The sequence below is a fragment of the Pelobates fuscus genome, chromosome 1 (genome assembly GCF_036172605.1).
Source record: "Pelobates fuscus isolate aPelFus1 chromosome 1, aPelFus1.pri, whole genome shotgun sequence".
Taxonomy (NCBI): Eukaryota; Metazoa; Chordata; class Amphibia; order Anura; family Pelobatidae; genus Pelobates; species Pelobates fuscus.
Window position 1 is genome coordinate 165,365,414 of NC_086317.1, and position 23,564 is coordinate 165,388,977.

At 39.4% G+C, this 23,564-nt stretch overlaps 1 protein-coding gene across 1 annotated transcript in view; it reads left to right on the top strand.

The window, feature by feature from the left end:
- GNAI3 (G protein subunit alpha i3) overlaps positions 1-23,564 on the top strand; it is a 40,258-nt gene that overhangs the window by 4,349 nt on the left and 12,345 nt on the right. The window contains exons 2-6 of the mRNA XM_063451878.1: positions 19,180-19,222; positions 20,433-20,574; positions 20,796-20,953; positions 22,381-22,509; positions 22,643-22,772. Of these exons, the coding sequence (XP_063307948.1) occupies positions 19,180-19,222; positions 20,433-20,574; positions 20,796-20,953; positions 22,381-22,509; positions 22,643-22,772 (602 nt within the window). The remainder of the gene's footprint in view (positions 1-19,179; positions 19,223-20,432; positions 20,575-20,795; positions 20,954-22,380; positions 22,510-22,642; positions 22,773-23,564) is intronic.

Consider the following 23,564-nt stretch of genomic DNA (forward strand, 5'->3'; position numbering starts at 1 on the left):
GCCTCTCAGGTTTCACTGCTCAATTCACTTTAGGAGTTACATCAATTTGTTTCTGTTTATGCAGCCCTCTTCACACCTCCCCTGACTCTGATTGACAGAGCCTGCATTGAAAAAAAAAAGTTTCACTTTCAATCAGATATAATTTACCTTTAAACAATTTTTCTCTTGCTCTGTAAATTTAACTTTAATCACATACAGGTGTCTCTTGCAGGGACTATCAAGCTTTTAGCATAGCAGGGGATAAGAAAATCTAAATTAAACAGAACTTGCAATAAAGGAAGTATTGACATTGGATGACTTTTTACAGGAAGTGTTTATGAAGGCTGTGCAAGTTACATGCAGGGAGTTGTGACTAGAGTTCATAAACAAAGTGATTTAACAGCCAGGGGAGGTGTGGTTAGGGCTACAGAAACAGAAGTGATTTATCTCCTAAACGGCAGAGAATTGAGCATTGAAACTTCAGAGACATAATCTATACACCAAAACTGCTTCATTAAGCTTAAGTTGTTTTGGTGACTATAGTGTCCCTTTAACATTTTGGTCTGGAAACTATCATGTGTCAATCATCAATTTTCATATTTCACCTTAAATGCTTTCTAAACTTTTTTTTTTTTTTTTTTTTTTTCTTTTGGTTAGAGCTGTAACATAAATGAGATGGAGGTGTATACAAATTGTAATACATTTTTCCACTACACAATGTTGTAATATATTGTAAATAGATTAATATTTCCTTTTAGTGCATCTCCTTGTTTACCATCGCTCTTTGAGAATTGCCATTTTTAGCCCTTTTTGGTACGACTTACCTCTAAGGCCTTGCACTCCATCTTGGTCTGAAAACTTTCCAATGTGCATCTTTTAGATTTTCAACACTTTGTTTTTTTTTTTGAATACACACTAGCATTTAATTACCTGTGTGATGTTTGTTCAGATTAGCTAGGCTTTGGACCACAGCAGACTTAAAAGGTCACTGAAGTGGTGGGGCAGTGTCCCAGTCATTTTAGCCCTGCATTTGCAAACATTGCAGTTTCTCTGACAGCCACTAGAGGCACTTCCCGGACTCCATGAAACAGCACTGAACATCCTCGCGCTTTTCCTGAGTACGTCCAGCATCTTCTAAATCACCATAGGAAAGGGGGGGAGGGGAGGGATACCAAACACTATAGTATTAATGTAAACCTTTCTAAATGTAGATTCTCTCGATTTTAAATAACTATAAACTTCTTCATGCAGTGGCCAATATGGGTTTGTAGATTCGATCTTACCGTGAGAATCCTGCTATCATAACCACTATAGCGTTTTGTTCTACTCATAGTGCCCCTTTAAGACTCCCTGTGCAGGATATCTTGCTGTTTGCACTGAACTTTCTTTGATGCAGTAATTTGATAGATTTGATTTGATTGTGATAAAGGTGCACTGCTAAAAAGAATAAAAAAACAAAAACCCACATCAATATAAAAAGACTAACCTACAAAAAGGGAGAGTCAAGGTGGAGCGGTGTTACACCAGCACATCTGGTTAGTTTTGATTCCACAATTTTATGTTCTGTATCATAACCTGTGTTGTCATATATCCAGGTGTTAGAGCAGGGGCGGGGAACCTTAGGCCCTCCAGATGTTTAGAACTACATCTCCCATAATGGCTTGAATTATTTTAGATGTTTAATTGATCCACTCCTCTCGCTTATGAAAGCCCTTTAATTGGGTAATGCTTGGCATTCTTAGTTTAGTTTCATGTAGAGGTCGCTTACTGACATCCACAAATTGATTGTCATTCTTTATGCTATCAATTAATTGGTTTTAATCAAGCATCTTCTAGTTACAAGGATATCACAGGCTGAACTTGACCTATTTTTATATGTATTATATAGGTAACACAATCACAAATATGCAAAAATTATAAATTACAAATAATAAAAATATACTCAGCTTCTCCATTGAGCTCCCTCCGGTTCAGGAAGTAATCACAAGGACCTATGATATCGCCATAATTTGTCTGTCATTTCTGATATTCCTAGGATCTATAGTTTACAAGCTTTCTTATGTAGAAAGCTGACAGCTGAAAAAACGTTTACCAGAAACTCCTGGTGTGCAGTATTTTAAGAATTAAAGCTGTTTAAAAAAAAAAAAAAAATCTCTAAAATTTGCTGGAGTTTTAAGTCGTTATGTGCAAAGAGACCTACCTATTTATTTTTATTTTTCAGCCTTGCTTTAAAAAGACATACCAAGCACACGTTAGATTTATTTGAGACGGGCAGTGGGCTAAAAAAAACCTCAGTGACATAATTTTAAGACCACAGCACTGTAAGAAATTAAAGTTTTTTTTCTTCCAGAAGCAGACAAGTTTGTTATACACTAAAGCTGTTATTAAATGAATGTAACACACTGCTCCACTAAACCATATAATTTGAAGTCCTAAACTGGGTTCAGTATAAGCTGGCTTGAAACATGTAATTCAATTTGTGCAGCTTTTCCACTATACACAATAAGCGCTTGCTTTATTTGCGCTTCATTGTACTTGGATAATGATTCCATAGTTTGACAACGTTATTTGTATATGTACAGGACTTACAGGAACAGCATAGCATTAGGAATACAAAACTGTAATCCTAATGGTACAGTGTGCCTTCCCCCCACCACCATTGAAAAAAGTAATAACTGTAATAACTTACAGGTGATACTCGAAAAATTAGAATATCGCGCAAAAGTTTATTTATTTCAGTAATGCAACGGGGAAACTAATATGAGAGACGCATTACATGCAAAGCAAGATATTTCAAGCCGTGATTTGTCATAAGTGCGATGATTATGGCTTACAGCTCATGAAAACCCCAAATCCACAATCTCAGTAAATTAGAATATTGTGAAAAGGTGCAATATTCTAGGCTCAGTGTCCCACTCTAATCAGCTAAGTAAGCCATAACACCTGCAAAGGGTTTGAGCCTTTAAATGGTCTCTCAGTCTGGTTCAGTAGGAATCACAATCATGGGGAAGACTGCTGACCTGACAGTTGTGCAGAAAACCATCATTGGCACCTTCCATAAGAAGGGAAAGCCTCAAAAGGTAATTGCGAAGAAAGTTGGATGTTCCCAAGGTGCTGTATGAAAGCACATTAATAGAAGGTTATGTGGGAGGGCAAAGTGTGGAAGAAAAAGGTGTACACGCAGCAGGGATGATCGCAGCCTGGAGAGAATTGTCAGGAAAAGGCTATCAAATGTGTTGGGGACTTTCACAAGGAGTGGACTGAGGCTGGAGTTAGTGCATCAAGAGCCACCACACACAGACATATCCTGGACATGGGCTTCAGATGTCGTATTCCTCTTGTCAAGCCGCTCCTGAACAATAAACAACATCAGAAGCGTCCTACCTGGGCTAAAGAAAAATAGACCTGGTCTGTTGCTTAGTGGTCCAAAGTCCTCTTTTCTGATGAGAGCAACTTTTGAATCTCATTTGCAAACCAAGGACCCAGAGTCTGGAGAAAGGGAGGCACACACTACAAGATGCTTGAAGATTCCAGTCTGTGTTGATATGGGGAGCCATGTCATATGCTGGTGTTGGTCCACTGTGCTTCATTAAGTCCAGGGTCAACGCAGCCGTCTACCAGGAGATTTTGGAGCACTTCATGCTTCATTCCGCAGACGAGCTTTATGGGGAATGGTGGCTTCATTTTCCAGCACTACTTGGCACCTGCCAAAAGCACCAAAGCCTGGGTCAATGACCATGGGATTACTCTGCTTGATTTGCCAGCAAATTCGCCTGACCTGAACCCCATAGAGAATCTATGGGGCATTGCTAAAAGAAAGATGAGACATGAGACCGAACAATGCAGAAGAGCTGAAGGCCGCTGTTGAAGCATCCAGGTCTTCTATAACACCTCAGCAGTGCAACAGGCTGATGGCTTCAATGCCATGCCGCATTGAAGCAGTAATTGCTGCAAAACGGGCCCAAACAAAGTACTGAGTCCATATGCATGCTATACTTTTCAGAGGTCCGATATTGTTCTATGTACACTCCTTGTTTTATTGATTGCATGTAATATTCTAATTTACTGAGATTGTGGATTGGGGGTTTTCATGAGCTGTAAGCCATAATCATCGCACTTATAACAAATCACGGCTTGAACTATCTTGCTTTACATGTTATGCGTCTACCTCCTATATTAGTTTCCCCTTTTACATTGCATTACTGAAATAAATGAACTTTTGCACGATATTCTAATTTTTTGATATACATTTTAATTTGCTATTGGCTAGTGTTGGTCAGCTAGTATTTTGGGCAAGCATTAATGTATTTTTGTGGTTGTGAATGCTTGCTTGTGGTCATTCATATGAAATATAGGTTGTTTAGACTATTAGAGTGCATTTTCTTTAACACATCTTTAGTTTGACCTGTTTTGGGTAAATAATCAAGCAGGTGTGACCAATCCACTCACTGTAAAAACAGCCTTCAATTCTCTTTGTGTACATAAACCTACTGTGTTATGATTGTAATGTTTTGATAAAATTAAAGAGGAATACTACTGTTTAAATGAAATGTTTTCAAACCAGTCTTCAGCAACTGTCAGTAGTCCTGTGTTTTTGTTTGTATTTCCAAATAACTTGGCCAAGTCTGGTTTGAAAACCACTGTTATGGAGCACATTTTGTATACAGTTAAAGGGACACTATAGTCAACAAAACAACTTTAGCTTAATGAAGCAGGTTTGGTCTAAATATCATGCCCCTGTAGTCTCACTGCTCAATTCCCTGCCTGTTAAATACCTTTGTTTATGCAGTCGTAGGCACACCTCCCTGTATGTGATTTACACAGGCTTCTTAAACACTTCCTGAAAAGTCATCTAATGTTTAAACTAAATTTGCAGTAAAGGAAGTGTTATTTAAAATGTCTTATCTCCTGCTCTGTCAATAGCTTTTTAGAAACCGCAGAAACCTCCTTTGTGTATTTAAAGCTCAAATTATAGAGAATTGTTTTTTTTCCCGCTCTCTCATCCGTCTCTCAGTTCCATAACAGACAATCAGTGCCAAGGAAATTAGAGACAGGCAGAGCAGAAAAGTCTCTCTGCTGTCCACCCATAGCAACCACAGCAGATGCTGTATGGTAACTCCCTAGCCTGCTCTGCACTGACTATGGAGTATAGGAACGGAGTGACTTCATGTCATTCCGTTCAGATGTTGGCAATGAAGGGACCCCAAGGAGGGCGAATGAACAAAGAAGTGAGGAGCAGCACCGGACCGGAGGTGCGTGTTATACCCACCTCTATACAGAACAAGCGGAGGGCAAATTAAGTAGTGACAGTTTTTTACATTAAAGGAACACACTGTTAAAAAAAAAAAAATATATATATATAATCAAAAAATTTTAATGTTTGTGTTCCTTTTTTAGTTCATATTTATAAAAAAAAAAGCTATTTAACCAAGTGTAATTTCGCCAAGCACCAAGACGCCTTTTCCACTCGTGGTGAAATCAAGACTAATGATCACTGGTCAAATTATATGCTTCTTATAAGGTAGCTTTGAGGATCAATGGCATCCACAAATTAGCCACATTGGACATAATCATGCTTTTTGTGAATAGGCCGAATGTGAAGACCTTTCTGAAATCGAAGGTTGAACGGAGGAAGCTGCTCTCATAGCCACATGGCTGCTGTAAACACTGTTATTTCTCAGAAACTGCTAAGTTTTCCAGGAAACTTGGATGCATTTATGCACCAAAACCCACTACACAAAGATTTAGTGTTTCTGGTGCTTAGACCGTCCTTTTAAAATTGTCTATGCTTGGTAAAAAAAAAAAAAAAATTTCCCCCCTCTTTTTTTTATTTTTATTAACAAGTAGTCTTGCTCCATAACCTACCCTTTTTGCCACTCCCTCCTGAACAGCAGAGTTTACCTTTTTGAACCAAAAGTGTTTACTTTGGGTCCTGTCAGAAGAAAGTGAACTCTGTCAAGCACGCTGAAGTGCTATTGGGGTCTGCAGTGGCCATCTAATGCTTTCAGTTCTCTATTTCTTTACAGATGAAGATTCTCATGTTTTCTGTCACGTGAGCGCAAAAATCCAGATCATATTACATGCATTCTTACAGGTCTGTTAACTGGAATGTAACTTTCAAACAGAGCATCATACAAATAACCATTATGATTTTTATTTTTTATTAAAGGTTCCATGCATTGTATACTCTGAATACTTTATTATTTTCTTCCCAATTTAATGGGAAACTTGAGCAAGGGAGAGTGGATCCCATTCATTTGGTAGAATTTGACTCCGCAATTTCTATTTACCTTTTGACTCCAAAGACATGTAGATGCCAATTTCTGAATGGTAACTTTACTCATTTTAATTTGAAGCAGATCTTGCACTTTCTTTGCATATTTTACAAAACTTCCAGATTTGAAGGTACGTTTTACTTACCTCACGCTGTCCCTCGTGGCTGCTCCCATCTTTGTCCTGCTGTCCTTTTCGGATTCAGGAGCTTCAGTTGCCAGGAGCCAGCAGTGCATGAGCGAGCGTACAACACTGAGGTCTGTTGAGGAATCCAGAGACCGCAGGTTCCTCTATAGACAGTCTGGGTCCCACAGCTGTCATTTGTAATGGCTGCTGGGATTGGACAAAAGTGGATGACAGAGTTCTACCGTTTATCAATCTCAAACTTTACCATAAGACAAAGTAGTCTCTGCTTTGTCTTGTAGTATCTTTGGATTGTGTTTGAATTTCAACATGGTCCTGATCAGTACTTCATTCTGATATCTTTATGAAATTCTGAAAAGTGATATCTGTTTTTAACAAGAAAACTGGATGTTGATACTAGGAAATATAAGCATTGTAAAACATAGAGCCACTAAAAATTCACAAGGGTAGCATTTAAAGTAAATCTGTCAAGTTTGAAGGTCTTTACATATTTTGTAGACCCTGAAAGGTGACATCCCTGCATAGGATGCGATGGGCGTACCGTGCAGTAGAAGGTAGATATACTTGTCCCTTGCAGGCGATGCCATTTTCTTCACGAGTACCTTTTCTAGTACTAGGCACATTGTCTGCCAGTGGCCATGTCATTGCTGTGCTCTGACACAAGTCTCTAAGGTCCATGGAAGATCTGCCAAAGGGATAAAAAGACTGGTCTTCTGTAACTGACATCACAAACCACGTACAGTAGTAGCAAGAATAAAGTATTTTAAAATGGCAGGTGTTAGGCAGATATGCTGCAAAACTTTGTATATTTTTTTTTTTTGCAAAAATGATACTTTAACATGGAATGATATGAAGCCAAGAGATAAAAGTTCTGTTGGTGGCTGTTTTGTCCCTTTTTAGGCTGTTAGTTGTTTTAAATTAAAGTGGATCTGCCAGTTTTGTAGGTCTTTGTATATTTTGCCTTGACCCTGAATGTGACATCCAGAGTTAGGGTCTGGTGACTGCGGGGTGCAATGGATAGTAGGTTCATTTACCTGAAGGTTTCCCTAATGCCTACCTCGTCGTCTTCCTGCAGACCTTAATCTGCCAGGAGCTGTGTTAGTGTTCAACCCTCGTGAGGATACAACACTGAGATCAATTGAGTGTCCTGCAAGATTACTGGAGTCTCCACAGATCACATCTGATAACTAGTGAGAGAGTTCCTGAATCCGACATCTGTCACTTGTCAAACTCTGCCTTTTGTCAACCTCAGGCTTTTCCATAACACAAAGTAGCCCCTAACGTGTATTGTTTATCTTTTGGAATGCGTTGGAATTTCAATGATATTCTAACACCGTCAGCATGAGTATTTCATTAAGATTATACCTTTATGAAATATTCAGAAATGACAGTGCCTCTATAAAGGACCACTAAAGTCATCTAGGTAAAACATTGCTTTTTTTGCAGAAATAGCAATGTTTACATTGAATGGTTAAACATACCTGTAGTGGCTGTCATAATAGAAGTGCTTCTGCTGCACTGATAAAATAAAACTGTCACGTTAAAGTGCAACTCATAGGAAAGTATTGGATCCAATGCTTTTCTGTGAGAAGCATTGCATGCATGCATGCAGTCTTGCTTCACATGCGCACTAGGTCCCCAGAGCATTCAATTGGACCATTGCCGAATGAAGCCCTGTCTCCTCCATGATGTCACAGAACTTGAAGAGTCCAGCAGCACCAAGGGACTCTCTACCCTTGAAAAAGGTGAATCAGTGGGGTCTGAAAGTAACTAGGTACATGGACATGATAGTGTTAGGAATTCAGGTTTGTATTCATAACCCTATTGTGTTCCTTTAAGCTTAAATACGAATTCAAGTTGTCCCAAGTGTTTATAGGATAATTTTATCTCAAAGGACCACTATAGGCACTCAGACCACTTCAGCTTAATGAAGTGATCTGGGTGCCAGGTCCCTCTAGGATTAACCCTTTCTGCTGTAAACCTAGCAGTTTCAGAGAAACTGCTATGTTTACAAATGGGTTAATCCAGCCTCTAGTGGCTGTCTCAATGACAGCCGCTAGAGGCGCTTTCGCGCTTCTCACTGATTTTCACAGTGAGAAGATGCCAGCGTCCATAGGAAAGCATTGAGAATGCTTTCCTATGAGACTGGCTGAATGCACGTGCGGCTCTTGCTGCGCATGCAGCCGATGTCTGGAAAGCAGGAGAGTCCCCAGCGCCGAGGGAGCCTGGCGCTGGAAAAAAGGTAAGGGATTAACCCCTTCCTCCCCCTTCATCCCAGCAGGGGGGGGGAGAAGGGGGAGACCCAGAGGGGTACCCAAGGACCCTATAGAGCCAGGAAAAAGTGTGTTTTCTTGGCACTATAGTGGCCCCTTAATTTTGTAACAGTTTTGTAGAATTGTAAAAATGACTCTTTACATTTTTATTTATTTTTCCTCCCAAGGTGACATATATCCCTTTCTTGGCAGAAAAGCTTTTACTCTTTGGCTCAGGCTTTAATTAGTCCATGTTTGGTAAACTCAGAAGTGACTGATGCTTTGCTACATTTTAAACTTGCCTTGTTGCCTTTCTTCTGATACTTGAACATGGAATGATATAAAGCCAAGAGCTAAAAGTTCTGTTGGTGGCTGTTTTGTCTCTTTTTAGGCTGTTGTTTTAAATTAAAGTGGATCTGCCAGTTTCTTAGGTCTTTGTATATTTTACTTTGACCCTGAATGTGACATCCAGAGTTAGGGTCTGGTGACTGCGAGGTACCTGAAGGTTTCCCTAATGCATGAGCTGTGTTAGTGTTGAACTTGTTGCCTTTCTTCTGTTGTTTTGCCTTTCTTCTGCTGTTTTCCCTTCTTTGGATGAATCCACACAGCTTTTATGTTTTTGTTTTGTTTTTTTCCCTAGAAACTAGTGGTCAGTCACTGCGTTTGGACATAATTTTATACACTGTGCATGTCAATGTTTGATGTTATTAGGTATCACGTGCAACAGTCCAGCCGACAGAATGCAAACATACAAGCCATCACCGGGAATACCACTTTTTCCATGTTTTTAAGGGGCTGCACACCTTAGACAGAACACAATCAAGTGCTTAGTGTGTGCATGTATGATACCTGGTTATTTTTGGTTGAAAATACTTCTTGTTTCCTATGGAACACGGAAGAAGTGGTAATGTGTCTTCTCCCTTTTAGAGATTGCCATTTAGTGTGCAAATTAAAATATGCTATGTAAACTGTAATGGGCCTTAAATGGTTATTTTTTTTAATTGATGTGTTTATTCTTTGTGCCTTTTTAAAAAGCTCTTGAACTTGCTGATGTCCTTTAAAGGGACAACTTAAGTTTGCTGAAAAAGCTGTGAGGTGTGTGCCTTTTTTTTTTTTTTTCCATTTTGTAAATGTGCAGATTTCTATAGAAATTAGCTCCTTTTTAAAATGTACCTTGTTTGGGCAGTGGGGTGTCCCTTTAAGCATATCCAGGCCCCGTCCTTTTGATTTGCTGTAAAGACAATGGATCTTTTCAGAAATGAAACTGTAACATAATCCAAGACCGAACTTTATGTATTTATGATTTTTTTTTTTTTATATATAAATCTGAGCTCTTGCCAGTAGAATAATATAAAAACACGCATCTGAGTCTCACTGTTTCCTTCTTTCTAAATTAAATTGAGGTTAGAAAAGCTCTTTCAGAGTTAGTTCTATTCAGATAATGAAATCGCCAGCAGCTGATTTCTGTGACTAGATATAATCCTAGAGTAGGGTAACCAGGCATTTTGGAAATGTCTCCTCATTTAACTTTCATTGTGTTTAACATGCCTTACAGTTTGTGCTCTGCTCCTGCCATGTTTGTTTCTACAACCAAGACTTACTTGCATAGCTGGTGTTTGTCAGTATGGATTGCTGATGCTGCCTCCTTTAGACCTAATTTTCTCAAGTGCTGTGGGATGTTTGAATGCTTTCTGCATTAACCGTTCATGGTTTGCTCTGTGTATTTTTTTAATTTTTTTGTGAATAGGCAAGAAGTCTGCTTTGGTATACATTGTGCGTGGCTCTAGTAGGAAAGATTTATTTAAATATGTATATTTTATTTATTTTCTATGGCAGACATTAAGTTCTGTCTGTCTTCATGTTCTTTAATGTATTTATTTAGAATTTTGACACCAGGTGTCCATTTATCTGCAGGGATATATTTGGTAATGTTCCTCATTTCAATTCTTCTTTCTCCCTATTTCTCTATCCTCTTACTTTGATTCTCGCATCATACTAAACATTGTATTCCCTTTTCTTTCCTTTTACATCTGCGCCTTCATTATATACTATTTTACGTTCTACAATCACTACCTCTCACCATCACCCCCTCCATTTAATTTCTTCTTCTCCCCCCCCCCCACACCTCTTATCTACTTTCTAAAAGCATTCAATATCAATCCACTTCTCCACACCGTGTTTTTAACCCAACATTTGCTCACATTCTTCCCTGTCCCATCCATGCATTTAATTTCCATTTTTCTCCACCTTCTGCATCAGTCCATTTCCCCCTTATTCCCAATCAGTTCACTTCTAAACCATCTATTCCCATGTGTGTTTCAGGCCCCTCTTCCACAAGTTGGTTGTATGTTTCCTCCACGTGATACATTTCTTAGGTGCAGGTATCGGTGCAGACAGCTCTGGCACTGCTAACCCTTAGTAAAATATCCAAACTACGGTGCATTATGTGTACTAGAGCTCCTGGGTCCTCATAACTAACTTTGGCTCCTTCACATTAAGTATTTCATCTGTTTCTCTAAGGCATTGAACATGAAAGCTCCCTTGCCTTTTTTTATGTCTGAGATTATTAGAGCAGAAGAAAGCTGCACCAGAGAGATGATTCTGAAAGCCTGCATCTCATGACTTCCACCTGCTCCTTTCTGTACAATCCTAAAGCTGCACCCTGCACATCTGCATTTTCATTGCCCACACCTCCTTCAAATGGATTTCTGGTAGTCTTGCATGGCCCGGTTTGTCCTCTTGCTCATTCCCCACCTTCACTCTGCATTCATTTCTCAACCCTTCTCTACTTCCCCATTAAACATATGTGCCTCCGTCCTCTCTGCCCACAGATTTGTTCTTGGCATTTGACCGCAGTTTCGCTATCTGTGGTTGCTATCAGGGCTGTGACTTGTCACAACAAGGAAGTTTTGTAGTTCTGGAACAATAGCACAGCTGCTGGGGAATCATCTTTTCTTCTTCTTGCCTGGATCTGGCTTTCTCCTGTCACTGTCTGGTGCCAGCAGGCAAGTATGGGGGTGGGTGCCACTCAAGGTATTAACAGCTTATTATTGAAGAATTGTTGGCATCAGAACATTACATTGTTCCCATCAGTGAGAACCCTGATGAGGTTTGATATGTACAGTAGCATACTAAGCTAATCACATGCATAATGACCTCATGTAGAACTGGGCCTCATTTAGCTTTAATAAGCCTGGGCTCTAATCACATGAAATCTCCATAATAAGCTAAATTAAAGACCCATGGCAAAAGGCAGTTACTGTGTACTTCTAATCATACTTAAATACACATTTATTTCCCGTTATTCAGTTGTTGACGTTGACTGTATCGTGGATTATCACCACAAGTTGATGCCCGTAAAGCACAGTTCAATATCCCATAATGCCTGTATTCCCTTGTCGCCTATGTTCCATACACCCATTTTACCTAGTTATTGAAGCCCCTTGCGGCCATGTTCTCTTGGTTTGGCTGGCTCTGTGATGACACACCACAGATTGCGGAAGCTGGTGGGAAGTATTAGACTTTTTTTTTTTTTGGATGGAAGAAATGGATGGGAGAAATTTTTGGCAAATGCTTTTACTTTAAAGCAGATATACATTTTGTAAAAAAAACTCTTTTAATATACCTCTTTGTTGGATGTCCAAATGGAGAGATGAGTCAAGAAATGTACAACTGTACAAACCCTGAAATATCTGTGTAGTGCTTCCAAATATAAACTTTCAGATGTGAACATTTTAAATCCTCTTTTAAGGGGCAATTTCAATGGAATATTGTACAATGCACTGCTTTTAAAAAAAAAAACAAAAAAACTCCCTATTATTGAGGTGGACAGAGATCAGGAGAACGGAATGGAACTTATAGTCCCGATATAAACTGTTTTATTTGAGACTATAGTTTTCATTTAAGAAAAGCTATGTAGTATCCTGCTTTTTTGTTGTTGTTGTTTTTCTTTTTTTGCACGGATTTGCCTACTACTATGTCCTGGTTTGTACCACAGTGCAGCTCGGTAGATAACACGAGAAACCACAGTGTTGCTATGCAAACTTTGTGTAAACATTTGTTTCCAGGGAATCGTGTTTAGCAAATGTCTTGGTGGTTTGAACGTGAAAAAAAAAATCTCGATTTCTAGAAGTCCATTTTAATCAAGTTACTTTGTGTATCAAGATCAGGTCTACCTAATAGTTTATCTAATAATCCCAATTCCGAATGTTACTGATTCAGAGCAGATGTAGAGAAATAAAAATGTGTCATTGCTACGTGTCTAGTTTTAGTTTTAAGTATGAGAGAGAGACAGAACAGTTTGGCCAAATGACCAGGCACCCCAAACACCTTTTAAGGCATCTATTTTTTTAAGAGCGCAATTAGAGAGGATAAGTTTAAAGCAGACCAGTTATTTTTCCCCCAAAAATTCATTTACAGTTTGTTTTTTAAGCTTGTTTTTAAAGTTTTATATATAAAGAAAGGTATAGACTTTTACTTATGTATAACCTTCAGGTTGACAGATTGTTAAGCTCCACGACCATTGCCAACTTTGTCATTGGCTGTACTCTCCTCCTTACAGCATCATGTCACGGTCACTCGTGTTGAGTGTCTCGTCATCATGAGTCAACAGGTCTGACACGCACACCCATTAAAATGAAAAGAGCGTTAAATTCTTGCCCACCACCATGTTTAAAAAAAAAGGCCCAGCGGACTGGCACTATGTTGGAAAAATAAGTTGCACTGGTTAAAATGGTTGGGGAGGGTGGTCAAGGGGATATAGGGAGGCATATTTCGGCTGAGGGCTGGGCACCAAATTAGTGGCGTGTAAAAAAGTATACAAAAGAGGGCGGAGCCTGCGCCTGAACGGGAGCGGACGCAAGTTACAGCAGATCCGACACACATCGTCGAAAAAAAAACCCAAATCACCTACACACACGGGTGCCCTACCTGTTAACGAGGGCGAGACCCGGTCACACCACATGCCGTTTTTCCAGGCGGCCAAGACGCCAAAAAAGAAATGGAAAACCGGGGCCTACCCCACCACCCAAAACCTGGACCTGGTGGCTCTATTTGGCGCCTTCACACCGTCAGGTGGGCCCGGAGAGCGGCTGGCACAGCAGAACGCAACTACAGCCGAGATGGGCCGCAGACCCCACAAATCAACTGCACATACTCCTACAGAGGCGCAGAACATAGAACACATGCTCCAGAGGCAGCCTCTGCCTAAAATGGCGCCGTATGGGAACAGTAAGACCGCGGAACCTCCAGAGAGCCCCCCCACAGCCTGTCCAGCCTCACACTGGGCATACCACACTGGCTGCAGGAGATGGATCAGCCCCAGTCACCCAGCAGGACTTCCAAAACCTGGTGGGGGAAATCAAAAACTTGCTGGCTGCTAACGTGACAGCTATGAAAGCAGATATACAGAAAGTTAACGATAGAGTGAAAACAACAGAGGGAGACATTGCTGACCTAAAACAAGGTATGAAAACTGTACACGAAGCCATCCAACACCTAGAAACCTCGCAACACTCGCTCTCCATACACCTAGCCACACTGGACGACAGGTCAAGGAGACAAGGGGGAATACCGGACACGGTGACCCCAGAAGAACTCCCCCACTATGTGAGACGCTTGGTGGCCACCATTCTGCCCGCAGCACAGGCCAAAAGAGTCACCCTGGATGGGACCTACCGCCTGCCTAAATCCAGCAGAGCCCCAGTGACGGCGGTACAGGACACCATAGTGCGATGCTCACACTCCCACGACAAAATCTCCATCTGGTCAGCACTGCAAGGCAAGACACCGCTCATCTTTGAAGGCGCCAGCCTCACCTTCTATCAGGACCTCACGAGGTCCACCTTACAATGGCGGAGATCTCTGCAGCACCTCACAAGCCAGCTAAGATCAGCTGGCGTTAAATACAGAAGGATGTCCCCCAGGCTACTGGTGGTGAACCATAAAGGGACAATACATAAACTATCATCGATGTTAGAGGCCTCGACACACATGAAGACAGACGGGCGAACATCCAGAGCTGTAACCCCTCCCGAGCCGCACCATTTGTTCCTGCCGCCAAACCGGCTACTGACCCGGGGACTTGAAACCCTAAGAGCCTATAGTCCAGGCTGCTAAGAGTTCTACCAGAACTGTTTATAAACCGTTTATAATTGGTTATCAACAGCATGTTAACGCACCACACACACGACAACCACCCACGGAGAACCTACCACTCCTTCACTCACAACACTTGGGAACCGGGCACCACAGAGCAGGCAACTGGCTCCACACCGGCCAGCTCTTCCCCCCCCCGCCACCCCCACGGTAAGGGGTACCACCTATGGCGGGCTAGTTTATCCCCCTACATAGGACAATAGGACGACACCACACTGAACAGCCTGACCTGACACATCCCTAATATCAATCCAAATTAACAACCAAACAAACACAAATTACACACACACTACTACGTACTTCTACAACCCATCCCTGGGACACTACCTCACACACGCTTAAACAATTAAAAAGTGCACGATAAGCATCGTTATGTATGTTTCAACCATGCAAATGTTTTATGTTGATCAAACTTCGCTGCAGCTGTTGGGGCGCAGCAGAGTATTATGCTGGATGTTACCAAAAATATGCACAACAAAAATAAATAAAAAAAAAAAAAGTATACAAAATTGCATACCACACCTTAAAATATATACAATTGACAATTGATTGGTATTGGAATCAAATAACCCTTCGTCAATCTCTTATTTGTTGTGTTTACATATTTTTTTTTTTTTTTTTTTTTTTAATACTTGAACACGGAGTCAATGCACAGAAAGAAGTAAAAGATTGAGAGTAGACATGCAAAATGAGCAAATTGTATTTAAAATGGAGAATGGAAGACTATATGGTGGAAAGTGGCAAGTACATACAATACAGGACTTAGAAAAATAGAATGTGACTACAAATAACCATTCGGCTCATCTAGTTTGGCCAATTTTCTAAATACACTCATTAGTCCATGGCCTTAGCTTATATTTAGGATAGCCTTATGCCTATCCCACGCATGCTAAAACCCCCTCACTGTGTAACCTCTACCACTTCAGCTAAAAGGCTATTCCATGGATCCACTACCCTCTCAGTAAAGTAATACTTCCTGATATTATATTTAAACCTTTTCCACTCTAATTTAAGACTTTGTCCTCTTGTTGGGGTAGTTTTTAAATTTACTCTCCTCCTTTGCTGTTCCTATCATACCCCCTCCCCCTCCCCCCCCCCCCCACCGGTCTCATCTTAACACCAAAGAATATATGTTAAGATCCTCTAACCTTTCCTGGTATGTTTTACCCTGGAAAGGTACGTTGGTAGAGCTAACCTAGAATTTACAACAAGAAAACATTTAAAGGGACAGTCAAAGGGGTGGGATATCTGTCCTATTAAAACTTGCACATGAGCCTGTTAGAGGTTATCTGTTTTGGTGATCACCCGTGAATGGGGGGACCATTTAAATAAAGGCAATGGTAGTAATGTGTTTCAACCCAGGGGTATGTAAGTAGCCTTTTTAGCTACACAAGCAACAGTTCGGCATTTGTTGGAGCCTTTCCCAAGCATAACATACGGTGAGCAACAATGGGTATTTATAGTAAGAAAAGCACACTAAACAGGAAATAGGATAACAGAACTGACGCAAGCGTGTCATGCAGTTGGAAAATCATAAAATGTGACATAACGGGAAAATGACAGCCATTGTCGAGGATATTTACTAGACAACTGTACAGGTAATATGAAAGCTGTACAAAAAAATACATAATGGTCAATGTCACGGCGACCAAGCATAATAACAGGTTTTCTTATTAGTGCACTAGAAGCATGCAACTGGATTATTTTATTCAACCTAGAACACTATGTAATAGGCTTTAAACTGAAATCCTTTGATGGAGAAGGATGAACCAACTGCAACTGGTCAGTATGAAGGCTATCACCACCTGGTGCCTTAATGTGATGTGAAAGCTAAGAGGTAAGCATGCGTACCTATGGTTATTCTAATTTTTCTTTTTTCTTTTTTTTTTATTCCACCATATTATTCGTTGTATCCTTGGCAACAAGATTGTTGTGTCACATCTGTAGTTCATTCTTTTTGTGCAGGTATAAGGTTACACAATGTAATATTATGTGTTTCTCATTATAAAGAGAAAAATCCCTTGCTATCAATTGTCTAGTGGGATTTATCAAGACAGAACTACAGTGTGCTTTCCTGGTTTTGACCCTTTCCCAAGGGTATAGAAAAGTCAGTTTGTTTCAAGTTCCCTGCTGATCATGAACAGCTGCTGAGCCCATTTACCTTTACATTTAGTCTTTTGGTAGACCTTGAAAGTACATAGAAAAATAGTATCAATGCTACTGCTATTTAAAAATAAATAAAAAGTTTGACACAAAGAAGGTCTCTAGGTAAGCTTTTATTTGTGCAACTTATATTTGAAGATATACATGTGCTTGATTCTGTTTGACATTTATTGACACACTATTTTGGTTATTGCACAATTTGGAAAAAAATCCACTTTTGTCTAGTATTTTAGAGAGGTTATTTTACATCAGTGTGTTGCCCAGGTCTGTGATTTATAGCCAGAAAGTAGTTTGCCACTGAGTGTCCAGTTGGAGGAGATATGAGGTGTTGTGGGGCACCTTAGCTATAGCTGTGAGACCTGTTACAGAAATTTAGCAATAATTAAGCTGGTGTCTTCAAATTGCCAAATTGTTTGCCCAGTCTAGGTGCCATAAGAACACTGGTGTAAAATGTAGACTATTTTCATACCAGTTCTGTTCTCTATAGCCATTCCAACATTGCTGCTGGCCAATCTCTGTGCTTGATTCATTACACAATGCATTGCTCAGTAAAAGCTTTCTGCTAGTAATGGATGTTACAATTGCTAGAGTGAATGCATTGAAGCTGAGTTTTGTTTCCTGCCCACAGGCTTCATTAGTTCCTGTTCCTTGACTGTTTGCGTACTTTATAGACACTTTATTCATTGCATGTTTATTTAGGAGTGCCCTTTCCTCGGAATGTTTTGGGAATTGTCATCATTCAGGATTAACCTTAGTTTGTCACACATGGTTAATAAACATTGATAGCTAATTTGTGACCTAGACTGCATGGTAGGAAGAGACATGTGTCTGTGACCTTAGCCATTTATATATAGTGGTTTGTAAATGGTGGCTGTATTGAAGAAAATGGCCAAACCTGCAAAATGATGTGCTGTACAATAACATGGAGGGAAATGGAGCCAAAGATTTAAAGCAAACACTGTCATGATAGTAACCCACATGCAACCTATCCTGTTACTTGCTGGTTGTTTAGCTCTGTAAAGCTAATCTCAATAGTCAGGCAATTGCCCAGAGCAACGGCTTTGTTAATGCTTCACTGAGAAGTCTGTGGTCGGACAGCCAGAGAGATTATGGGCTGGGGAAGAAGGGGCTTGCTTGCAAAGGTTGTAGACAAAATATCTGCAGAATTTGCAAGCTGGTTTTAGATAACCACCCCAATTAAAAATGCATAATTAAATGAAAGTTTTCATCGTGGTGTGTGCTTATGTGTATATATACTCTCCAAACTCACCAAATAAAACTCACCAAATAAAAACCCCCAAAACCACCAATATATAGTATATACATTATTTGACCCATCATGCATAGCTCCCAAATGTCCCTATTTCGAACATACGGTCCCTAATTTGGGCCCAAATATCTGTCCCTCTTCTCTATGAATTCATATTGTTGGTGTGCCTGAGTGTATACCATAGCTCCACAGTAATGTGTAACTTAATCTACTATAAATGTGTTTGGATATAAAAGGTACATTGTTTTATTCCTAAATTACACTTTAGATTCAAAATTGTTTAGTAAGTACCGTACAATTTCTCAGAACAGCCCTGTCCCTGGCCACACTGTCACTCATACCCCTGAAATTAAAGTGTCCCTCTTTGTCCATTTGAAATGTTGTCTGTCTGTTTCATCCAATAATTAATGCTGGAATCAGAACTGAAGTACCCCCAATGTTTTCATTGTTACTGTAATGCTATAATCAAAATAAAGCCTACAACAGAAGGGCTTTCAAGTCACTGTTAGCTGCCACATTTCCATTTTGTATATTTGGTATGTGGGCCTTATAGAAAGCATTTTCTGATTGTATTAGTTCCTACTTATGGAAATTACAATTATTTAAATAGCACCAACCTATTCGACAGTGCTGTACTATAGGAAACAAGACAACCCTGTAATTCTAACACAATTTGTATGACATACGTGAATAGTAAGTGGAAAGGGCCCTGTCTAAAAGAGCTTATAATCTAGAGTGATCTTGGATGCACACATTGCCACAAGAACCCTTTCTGAAAGATGATTTATTGCTAGCAAACTCAGTCTTCATTAAACTTCTGTAATGAACATTTTTTACTTCACTATTATTGTAAAATAATAATTACTGTGAATCCTAAAGTAGAAAATTCATATAATTAAATACTTGGCAAGGTTTATAATCAAAGTGCTTTTTGTTATCTAGGTGCGGGGGAATCTGGAAAAAGTACCATTGTGAAACAGATGAAGTGAGTATAATGTTTTGTGTGTTCTATCTCTTTCCTTTATAACTTTTAAATACCTAACATATTCTAATTCATGGACATAGTATTAAGATAGAAACATTTTAATTTTGGTCAGTCTGCCCTTGATATTGACAGAAGTCATTTACTCAGAATGATCTTGTTAAATTCCCTAATAAGACCCAGTCTTGCCATCTCTCGTTCCCTTCCCCCTCTCCTTTTTGCATTTATATTACTTCGTGGAAGAAGGATGTGATTGAACTTGACTTTGAAGTGCTGAACAAACTGCTAGCACAGTAACAAATTCAAATGAATTAACCAACATAAAAAATAGAAAGGTTCACTAGGGGTGTCTGAGCTCAGCCATTAATTGGAGAGGTTAGATTTTGACATTATCTGACTAATCATAATTAGAACTGCATAAGTAGTGATCCATGAAGGTTATTGAACTAGACTTCAAAGAATTCAGTTATTTGATCCATGGCAACCTTCTAAATGCTTCTTTTTAATTTGATTCCTATTTCTGTCTGCTTCGTGATGTGTTTGGCCTTGGAATTACATTATTTCTATTGTGGTATTTACGAATATTAGAGTCCTGACTCGAAGGACCAAAAATATATCTTTACTATACCAGCCATGAATGTGCTTTAAAACACTGTCTTGATGGGAAAAGGCTGTGATTGTCAGTCTCTCTGAGCAAGCTTCTGTTGTTCCTTTTGAGCACACTGTAATAGTACTGCTGCATATTTAAAAACCTCTTCATACTGTTGGATTTTTATAGCCTTGTATATAATTCTAATGGCTAACTTTGGCTGTGCCTAAGGTTTTTTTATTTAGACCTGGTGAAGCCTTAAAGACTGGTACATGGGGTAACAGAAAAATGTGTCCTGATGTCATGACATGTATTTTACCTACTCTGGTGTTCATTAACCGATTGTAGATTAACTGCGGAGATCATGGCATCTGTGTTTCATTTTGATTGGACAGAATATGGTGTATAGGAAAAGGAAAAAAGTGTGCTGTGCCTTTAAGTGCTAAATTAACAGTATTTACAACCTGTGAACAATTATTAATACAATAGAACAGTGAAAAGTGCAAATATAATATATTAATTAATTAAAGAGTATGGTGTGACTATTTGTTTTATTATCACAGAGTTCTGAGGCTAATAATAAGGCATTTCAATGTTAAACTAATCTAATTGATCCGCTTTCAGGATTATCCATGAAGATGGATACTCTGAAGAAGAATGCAAGCAGTATAAGGTGGTTGTGTACAGCAACACTATCCAGTCCATCATCGCCATCATTCGGGCAATGGGGAGGCTGAAGATAGATTTTGGAGATGTAACCAGAGCGGTAAGTCTTCATTTGTTCTGTTATCTGTGGACCATCTACAAATTATGGTTTTCTACTAGGGTGGTGCTTTGCCATATAGATATAGATATCTCTAGATAGATCTAGATATCTCTATATAGACATATATCGAGAGAGATCTATTTTTTTTTTGACAACATTTTAGAATTCCCATAAAATGGCAGGAGATTTTCACTAATGTGTTGTTTTTGTGCTCTCCATAGGACGATGCCAGGCAGTTGTTTGTGTTGGCAAGCAGTGCTGAAGAAGGTATGATGTCTCCGGAGCTGGCAGGTGTAATCCGGAGACTGTGGAAAGACAGTGGTGTGCAGGCTTGCTTCAATCGTTCTCGGGAATACCAGCTCAATGACTCCGCCTCTTAGTGAGTAATACGGAGTACATTAAAGAGAGGGGAATCAAAGTAATATACATCCAGGTTCATATTATAGCCGCTGAGATCTTGCTGTTGGGATGGGCAACCTAGGTTATACATTGGGCTTTTAAATAAAAAAAAAATACATATACATATACATATACATATATATACTATACATTACATTTTTTTTATTTATGCACGAATCATGCTTCACTTACAATGGTTTAGTTTTAAACTGTGTTTTGCCTCTTACACTTTTTGCAAAAGGGAATAAAAAATGTTTTAATACAACAAACTGAAAGTCAAATACACAGAGCGCACATGTATCAAAAAAATATATATTTTTCTCTCTCCTGGCTGACTTTTCACTGTGGATTTCATATTGAGCTCCCCATATTGAACTGTGGGTTGATTGGTGAGGTTGGGTCCTTTTGAGCAGACCACTGATGCACTGTGAGAAATGTCTCTTTTGCAGTCATTGCTCCAGCTCTGCTTTTTGGCTTCTTGAATCATGGGACAGACATTTTTGTCTGGCTATTCAGGAGTACACAAATGATCTGTGTGTGCTGTAAACACACATGCATTGTGCTTCGTACTAGACTACCAGAAATGTATTTATTTTGAATCAGTATTCCATGTCTTACACTACTAGCCAGGCCTACAAAAAAAAACATTTTCCACTGCAAATCTCCCCCTGCATGACCACTACAAATGGACAGAGAAGTAGCCTTCTTGTCCCCAAACATGTTATGTTGTATCTAACAATTTCTAGCATGGATGAGGCTTTATAGCAACTGTCTTTTGACTCCATGTTTGTAGTTTTTACTGATATGCTGATGGCTTAGCACAACAAAGAAGTTAGAAAAAACATATGCCATTGCTCCGTTTACATTTGGCTAGTGGGAAAGTGTTACCCTTTCAATATTAATAATAATGCAAAAACCATTAACTCTTGTGATTTGCTGCAAATCACCAGGATTGGCAGCCACTGCAATAATACTGGCAAAAACCTGGATATGGCGTAGAGCTTAGACAGTCTGTCATTTTTGTTCCTTATAGTCCCGATGTGCAGTAGCATTCATGATCTTTATAGGACTATATGAAAAGTACTCACAGTCCGGGTCATCACTGCTTCACATACACTCAAAGTATGCAGTGGATGCTGCTGGAGTTGATCTCTTTACAGTTGCCATACATATGTCTTATTTTTTTATTTATTTTTTTACATGGATTCAAGAATATTGAACTTTTTTGTTGTTGCTTTTTTATTAAGCTGTAGAAGTTATTTTATAATATATTTTAATGTAAAAGTTGTACTTGTGCATGGACTTATAGGGAGATTAATTTTGAAATGTTATTTCTTTAATAGAACAAGATTTTTCCTAATTTGAATATTGCTCTTGTCTCAAATGCTGACATTTCTTTTTCGACAGTTATCTAAACGACTTGGATAGGATCTCTCAGGCTAATTACATTCCCACCCAGCAGGATGTGCTCCGGACGCGAGTTAAAACTACAGGCATTGTGGAGACGCATTTCACCTTTAAGGACCTGTACTTTAAGTGAGACACTACACCAGTCTTTTAAACCTTAACAGTGAGCTTAAGCTCGCACTTTCAACTGTGGCTTCTGCGTATGTTTTGGCACGGCTGCAAATGCGATAGTAAGATTAATGTTGTTTTCTTTATCCCCAAGAATGTTCGATGTGGGAGGACAGAGGTCCGAAAGAAAAAAGTGGATTCACTGCTTTGAAGGAGTTACAGCAATCATTTTCTGTGTGGCGCTCAGTGACTATGATCTGTTGTTGGCTGAAGATGAGGAAATGGTGAGTGGGTGAGGCTGGGATTAGCACTTAAGGCAGGGGTGTCAAACTCAAATTCATCGGGGGCCGCATCAGCAGTTTGGTCACCCTCAAAGGGCCGGTTGTATCTGTAGGACTATGTGTCCACTCTTTATTATCATAAATTATTGTCACTGCATTCAATTATTACTGTTTTTTTGTAATAATGTAAGTAATAACTAGCTCTGAAAGCAGAAACAGTCGGAATGATGGCAAGTAGATATTCAAATGTACAATTATTGTACAGTTTATTGAAAAATGATTTTTGGTAACAGACAGTAATATATATATATATAATTTTTTTTTTTTTTTTCCAATTTATTTTAAATAAATAAAAAAACGACACATGGGTTTTTAATTAATGAATACTCACATGCACACACACACAGGCGTGTAGTCACTGATGCCCACACATACTGACATATTCTCATAAACAGACACTGGCACACAATCACTAATGCATACACACATTGATCCATACTGACACACACACATTGATCCATACTGACACACACACACACATTGATCCATACTGACACACACACACACATTGATCCATACTGACACACACACACACACACACACATTGATCCATACTGACACACACACACACACATTGATCCATACTGACACACACACACACACACACACACACACACATTGATCCATACTGACACACACACACACACACACATTGATCCATACTCACACACACACACACACACATTGATCCATACTGACACACACACACACACACACACACACACACACATTGAT